General features: G+C 52.3%; 1 protein-coding gene across 1 annotated transcript in view; it reads left to right on the top strand.

Annotated features, from left to right (window-relative positions):
• The first annotated feature begins 3,117 nt into the window (after positions 1-3,117).
• Positions 3,118-7,737, top strand: part of SLC35F3 (solute carrier family 35 member F3) — a 99,812-nt gene continuing 95,192 nt past the window's right edge. Inside the window, exon 1 of the mRNA XM_033842056.2 lies at positions 3,118-3,842. Coding sequence (XP_033697947.1) covers positions 3,767-3,842 — 76 coding nt within the window. The 5' untranslated portion in view covers positions 3,118-3,766. The remainder of the gene's footprint in view (positions 3,843-7,737) is intronic.

The following is a 7,737-nucleotide window of genomic DNA, read 5'->3' as shown; positions in this document are numbered from 1 at the left end:
CAGAGCTGGGAGCCCAGTGCCAGGAGGAAGCATGGTGAGCCTCCAGAGTTTGAGGAATCAGCCAGGCCCTGCATAGCAGCCCCTTCCTGGTGATTCACCCCTCAAGGGTCATGGGTGGATCCCCACCTCTGGGTTGCAATTGAAATAGAGCCACTTGGTGGTAGGAAAACCTGGCTGTTTCACCTCCTTTCTTCTCTGGGCCCCCTCTTTTTACTTCTTCCTCTCTGGTTTGCAAGTGGGAAGTGGGGAGACGGTAGAGACGCTGTTGGGGGCAGGCCAGGGAGTGTCACAGTCAGGCTTGTGGTGTGTAAGTTCTGCGTCAAAGCCTTGTTACCCTCGTATCTATTCAGTGAACTTAACTTCAGTGATCGGGCTATAATACTAAGGACACAAAGACCATGTCGTCTTTATGAGCGCACCGTACCAGGCAGCCACAAACTTCCATTAAATATCCCCCCTCCTCAACTGCACTGATGAAAAGAGAAAAACAAACGAGGGAGTGGGGTTAGTGACAAAGAACAGGCTTCTGTCCGAACAGCTGCCATCTTATGTAGAGCTAAGGGAAGGCTTGGCTTTGCTGGGCGAACCACCATACCATACGTTTTCAGAAGATGACAGGGAAGATCTGGTAATGAATATGACCCGAAAAGTCACCCCAGATCTCCTTTCAGATAAATCCCTGTAATACTAAATTTAAGACAGGTGGATGCCCAATGATATCCTTCAGTTATTAGCTCACACTCCTACCCTCCAAAGAGAAATGGAGGTAAGAGGTCAAATGCTCCATCCTCTGGCCTGGATATTACTTATACAAAGTTGTTTCCATTGATATTTCAGGGATCATGTCTCTCTCTTTGTTGAAAGAATTATTAGCACCTTTTTTTGGTAATTTGAGATTTAGGTGTTAAGTGGGGAACTTGGTGATTTTCTAGATATCCCTGAGTTAGATCATCATAGCCTAACTCCAGCATAGAGTTTTAACTTGTTGGAATTCTCAAAATACTAGTGTGTACTCATACACCAGTACACAGTTAACTTTCTAGAATAATTTTATGTATGTAAGTTTTTAAATTGCATCCGCATCACACCTACTCCCAAAAAAGATGTATGCTGAGGGGTAGCAGTACTCATATGGAAATCAGCAGGCACTCCTGATTTAAAGTGGAGTGCAGGAAGTTTGTTTTTTATTTCAGGAGGGAGAGTAAGTTTTTTTGTTTGTTTGTTTGGAACACAAGGTGAGGGAGTACCCAAGGCTGATCGAGTTGAATATAGAAAAAAAAGAACAGCACTGAGTACTTAAAATTAAGGGGAGGAAATTGAGAATTGGTACCGCCTCTTTGGTAAGCAGAAATTGACAGCCATGAAGAGGTGATGATCTCTCAGGTATCATAAGGTCCTGGGGTATCCTGCAGGGGGAAAAGAAGTTTAGGTAACAGTTAGTTAATGAGTGAAATTAATGACAGGGGTATTTAATATTGATAACATTTAATTACCTATTTGGCTTGTACATAACATTGCGATAAATAGAAAGCAGATAACCTAAAAAACAATCAGACAGATATTTATTGGACAGTTTGGCTGTGACCTGTGCAGTAGAATGAGTGTGGAGAGTTCAGACAAGCGTGAGCATGATGAGCTTTTCCAAAACCACATTCAAATGAAAGGAAATGTCTCCCACCTCAGCTGGAATAGTTACGTGGAATTTTTGCATTTTACATTTATAATGTAAGAGAATAGCAGAGCAGTGGTAAGTGTAGGCTTTTGATTCGTTCAGACTTGGATTGAAATCCCTGCTCAGCCTTGACCTTTGACCTGGGACATTTTAGTTAACCTCTCCTCACCTCAGTTTCCCCATCTGTAAAACAAGGTAACAGTGATTTTTACAGAGCTTTTGTGAGTAGAAGATGAAATGCTTTATGTAAAACACTTAGCACAGTACTTGAAACATAGTGCTCAAAAAATGGGTGCTGTTATGATGTGATATTTATTTTAGTTACTGGGTATATAGTAAATGTTGATTGATGAACTTGATGAAATAACACATAAGAATATTATAGAAGAGGTTTGTTTTTTGGTTTGTTTTTTGGTTTGTTTTTGTTTTTTGCTTTAAGCTTATTTGTGCTTAATATTTACGAGGAAAGGAATGGCTTAGTGACTTACTGTAATGTCATCTCGGGATCTGGGGACAAGCTCCCTGTGAGAGGCGCACAGCGTGGAGGCTACCACTAGAGGGCTCTGAGGAGACCCTAAAAACCTTTCCTTGGCTATAATGATGAGGCAGCAACCCTGGGAAGCCCTGGCTTTTTGGAGACCCAGGAGCCATTATATTCATCACGGCTGTTCAAGAGGGCAAGTAATAACAAGAAGCCTACAAGAGCAGCTTGTAGCAACCACTTTTACCAGAGACCTGGGAGCATGCAGGTGGATGTCACCAGAGACAGCTGGTAGGTGCCAGGCTAGGGAAACCCTGTAGCTCTGAGGTCACCCTCCGCCTCCGCCATGCCACTGAGTCACCCTGATGGGTGCTGAGAATATGCCGTCACAGAGTAGAACGTCAACTTTGAGACAGGAAACCAGGTGGGGGGGGGGTGTCCGAAAGTCTGGGTAAGGACTTAACAATAACAACGAAACCCACCTTGAGTCACTACGGAGCCTTCAGATTCCCAGTGGAGACTGAGACCAAAGCGGATCACTGATGGCTGCGCGTGCGTGAATGAGATGCCCATAAAACCCTTGGAGTTTGGGGGCCACACAAGTCCTGTGCATCCTACCTGCAGAGATGATGGCAGGGTGTTTTTGATGGTGCATTATCATGGGATAAACGTCCTGGGTACCAGGGAGTCACTCAGGGATCGCCCAGCTAGTGATGCAAGAGGTATGTCATTGCTTTTTATCAAGCATCATTGGTCAGTGGCTTACAGGTGGGTCTGAGTGGGAGCAGTGAGACCAGTGCCTGCAGAGGCAAAAGCTGCAGCGAAAACCTGGGATCTGGGCGGAAATGAAGCTTTCCCCGCTTCCCAGGGAGTTTGGCCTCTCCGGACTGGGGCAGGGGCAGAAATCTCAAGCCTTGGTTTTCTTGTGGCTGCCCTGCTTCTCTGGACTTGGCATCGTCTCCAAAAGAAAAAAGAGCTGGCCGCCGGGGTCAGGCAGAAAATGTGCCCTAGACTCATTCAAAGACGTTAATGCCAGCCGCGGGAAGCTTCGCTCCGTAAACCAATAATTCAGGAATTTGCGCAGGGAGGAGGCAGCTCTCCGTCCGAAGTCGAACAACTCCCCGTTTAAACTTGTGAAGCGCTGAGGCTAAGTTTGCAGGGCCTCCCTCCCCTGCGCTGGTCACAGGAAAGGGCAGGGGCTGCCGGGGAGCTGCGGGCCGGCCCGCTGCCCGGAGGCTGCACCCGGCGCCGGGCTCCGAGGGAGGAAGCCGGGCTGCGGGGCTGGGCGGCCCGGGGCGGGGGGCGGAGCAGGTGAGCCCGCGGGGTGGGAGCGGGGAGCGCACTTGTACGTGACGTTGGAGTTTGCGGCAACCTCGGAGCGGGAGGCTGTGCGCGCGGGTGCGGAGTGGCTGCGCGGCCGGAGGCGATGCGCTCCGCGGGGCGGCCGCCGCAGTGAGCCCCGCGCGGACACGGCAGCCCGGGAAGGCAGGGCCGGGGCGGCCAGCCGCTCGCGCTCCTCCCCGGAGGAGGCCCCCGGGCCCGCGAGGCGCTCTCCAGCCGGCCCCAGCATGTAGGCGATCGGCGGCGGCGCTCCTGCAGGCGGACGGCTCATCATGAAGAAGCACTCGGCCCGGGTGGCCCCGCTCAGCGCCTGCAACAGTCCGGTCCTGACCCTCACCAAAGTGGAAGGTAACGGCCCGGGGCGGCGGGGCCTGGAACGGGAGCCCGGCACCCTGTTACCTGTGGCCCCTGGGCAGCGCCGCGCGCCTGCGGGGCTGGCGACTCGGCCGCCCGGCTGCCCCGAGATGCCGCGGGCTGCCCACCCGGCTGCCTCATTCCCGGGCTCCTCGGCTCCTTCCAGGCCTGTCCTGAGCCCCCTGGGTCTGGAGCATCCCGCCGCCGCCCCCCATGCCCGCAGGCTGACCAGAGGCGTTGCTCAGCTGCCGGAGGCGAGGCGGGAGAGGGTTGGCTGCCGCAGGCTGAGACATCCCCCCCCCCCACGCCCCGCCTCGCCTCGGCTCGCTCTGAGGCTTCCCCAGCCCACCAGCCCAGTGATGCCCCGCTCCGTGGCAGGGCCAGCAGGTGAGCGCAAAGCCACCAGCAGCCTGGAAACGTCTTCTTTCCCCCCAGTCCGGGGACTTGAGGCAGAACCCAGGGCAAGGAAGAGACCCCCGGCCCCGGCGGCCCCGGAGAGCTGTGCCTTACTCAGACCCAGCGGGCATCCCGCAGGAGCACAGAAGACCTTGCTTTCCCATGGCAAGCATGGGACGGGCAGCAGAGAGAGCCAGCCTCAGCCCCGGACTCCTCCTCCCAGGAAGCAGAGGCCACTACTCCTCCTCCCAGGAAGCAGAGGCGAAGTGGCCGAGTCTCCCTAGAGCTGGCCCGGTTGGCCAGGTGGGGGGCTGGGAAGGGACCGGCAGCAGGGAGAGGAAAGCAGACCCCCCCTCAGTTCCAGGCCCTCACTTTTCCTGAACTAAGGAGCCCAGTCAAACAGGAGCCCGTGGGCTCTGAAGTGAGCCCGGCTTCTGCTATGTCCCTGGGACGGCATCCTGGAGCTGGGACCTCTGTGTGATGGTCTCCGAGGACCCTGTATCCCCTCGCGAGTTCATGTCTGTTACAGTGAGACTGAGAACCAGTGAGAGGAAGACGGAAGCTAGCAGGGCAGTTGTGTGCTCTGCACTCGGCGGGTCCACAGAAGTCCGCCAGTAGCGGGCCTGGTACCATTACCCCCCATCCTAGAGATGAGGACTCTAAGGCCCAGAAAGGTGGATGGACTTGTGCAAGACCTACAGGTAGTAGGTGGGGAAGCAGGAGTGGAATCCCGGGCTGTTGGACACATGCCTTTCAGAACATCACTTCGCACTAACCTGCAACTACTTACCTGTTTCTCATTTCCTACCTTTAGGAGGTTGATTTTTTTTTTCCTTCGAGTGGCTGTCTCCTCCCTTCCCCATATCCCAGTCTGAGGAAAGACTTGGTATCAGTGAGCTACACCTGGATTCAGTGCATGTGCTACCTCTGGGGTCGGGGTGAGGCACTGCATTTTCAAGCCTTTTCAGGGACCTTGCCTAGATATATGCGCAGGTTGGGAAGGGGAAGGGTTGGATATTCGCTTCCCTCGGGGAAACTGGAAATGTCTGCTCGTTCATGCGGTCTTCATAGGAAGTTGCTCTGCCCGCACTGTTTAAGTCAGCCAGGTCAGCTCTGCTCTTCAGCAGCGGGTACCTTCCCCGGACAGCCCCCGGCCCACCTCGGGCAGGACCGGTCTCAGGAGCCCTCGGAATCAGGCTGGGCATGTATGACGGGCCTCCGAGGCTGGGCACTGTGACCTCATGTGCTGCAGGGGTCGGGGGGGGGGGGGGTGACATGCCAAGCACAGGTGCTTCCCTCTAGCCAGGCCTGGGGTTTGCCATCAGGGGGTGAAAATGGGGATACCCTCCCCCAAGTCTCTCAGGGCTACTGCCGGTGAGCTTTGAGCCTCCTGTTCGCAGGGACAATCATGGCAAACCACGAGCTTGGTTTTGTTTTTTTTTTTTTAATAAATTTATTTGTTTATTTTTGGCTGCATTGGGTCTTCGTTTCTGTGCGTGGGCTTTCTCTAGTTGCGGCAAGTGGGGGCTACTCTTCGTTGCGGTGCGCGGGCTTCTCATTGCGGTGGCTTCTCTTGTTGCGGAGCACGGGCTCTAGGCGCATGGGCTTCAGTAGTTGTGGCACGTGGGCTCAGTAGTTGTGGCGCACGGGCTCTAGAGCCCAGGCTCAGTAGTAGTGGTGCACGGGCTTAGTTGCTCTGTGGCATGTGGGATCTTCCCGGACCAGGGATTGAACCCGTGTCCCCTGCATTGGCAGGCGGATTCTTAACCACTGTGCCAGCAGGGAAGTCCACGAGCTTGGTTTTTAAACCAACATTTGCATGTAAATGTCTGTGGATAGTGGAAAGTGTATTAAACTAAGAATCAGACAGATCTGGGGATGAAGACTCCCCTTCTGCAGTGTGATGTGTATAAATCATAAACACTGAGCCTCGGTTTCCTCAGCTGTAGACGAGAACTAACAATCTACCTCAGCAGAATTTGGGGAATGAATGCAGTGAGGAAGGTAGGTAGGTGACAATACCTAGCACATGGCCTGGCACACAGTAGGTGCTTAATAAATATCTGGCAATCCTCCAGTCACAGACTGTCTCGCACCTTCAGCAAACCTTCTTGCTGTTCTCAAAGAGTGCGCGTGTGGGGTATCTAGAAGTATCTACAAGCGTCTAGAAGTATCTAGAAGCAGCGTTCCAGTGATACTAGAAAGTCTCCAATGGCCTTTTTGTATAGGATACCTGTGTGTGTCAGCAAGAGTCTGCAGGGCAAGGCTGATTAAACCTGCCCTGGGTGTGCCTAGACTTTCATATAGCTCTTTCTCTCTGCCTGCATTTTTTCCCTTGGTATTTGTGTTCAGTTTGGCTTTGGGTCTATTTTTTGAAACCATTTGCATCTTGCATGCTTGTTTTGGAAGTGTTGAATCATTTTGTTTTGCTTTGGATGCACAGGATAAGGTGGTCCCCATACTGTGGCTGTTTCTGTGTGGATGGCAGGCAGGCTTCATGAACGGAACACAGCCAGCAAGGAATATTTATTAGCTTGTGCGGTGTGTCTTCTAAGGGGAGGCAAGAAGGCACCAGCATGTGGTACATATAAAACCAAAATAGAAAATACAGCGCTTAGTGGAACTCAAACACAGGAAGGTGGACAAGATGACTTCATTTACCCAACAAATACCTCCTCCGAGCCTGCTCTGTGTCCTTTGTCTACTTAGCTAAGCCCTGGAAATGCAAAGAGGAGCAACGCTAGCTTCATTCTCTTAAGGGAGTTTCAGTCTAGTGGGAAAGAGACCTACAGATAAATAAATTATCCGGCACAAGGTAGTAAGTTGTGCTTCAGAACTGGGGACAGAGTATTACGGGGAGACTGATAACTGGGTAATCTGAGGTAGAGGCATTGCAATGGGAGTGAGAAAACGTGTCAGGCAAGGAGGGGAGAGGACGCTTTTTCGGGCAGAGGGAATGGCGTGTGCACAGGTCTGGCCAGAAAGCACGAGGCGTCTGCAGCTGGGCCTCAGGTAGGAGTCGAGGCTTGAAAAGGGACTTCCGGCCCGGGTGATGGCGTCTGTCCTGTCGGACAGCACATCTTGTTTTCATATTCCTTTCCTGGCATTCCCACTGGACTGAGACCCTGAATATTGATCAGTAACACATCTTTAGTAGAGTATTTACTTGCATCATCTATATTCACAACCAGCTAATTCATGTTCAGTAAAATTACGTGCACTGGAATTAACGGTTGAGAACAAGACAGTAAATTCCCCCAAGAGGCCGGCCACATGTAGAATTGCGGAAAGAATGAGGGCTTTGGAGTTAGATGGACTAGGTTTGGGGCCCGCCACTCCTGCTGAAGCAGGTAACTTTGGTTTAATGATTAGAGCTCTCTGGGAATCCGTTTTTTGGTATGGAAATGACAGTTACAATATATCCCTCTTGATAATGAGAGTAGGGAATTCCCTGGCTGTCTGGTGGTTAGAACTCTGCGGCTCCACTGCAGGG

The sequence above is a fragment of the Tursiops truncatus genome, chromosome 16 (assembly GCF_011762595.2).
Source record: "Tursiops truncatus isolate mTurTru1 chromosome 16, mTurTru1.mat.Y, whole genome shotgun sequence".
Lineage (NCBI taxonomy): Eukaryota > Metazoa > Chordata > Mammalia > Artiodactyla > Delphinidae > Tursiops > Tursiops truncatus.
This window is presented reverse-complemented; position numbering and strand designations above follow the sequence as displayed.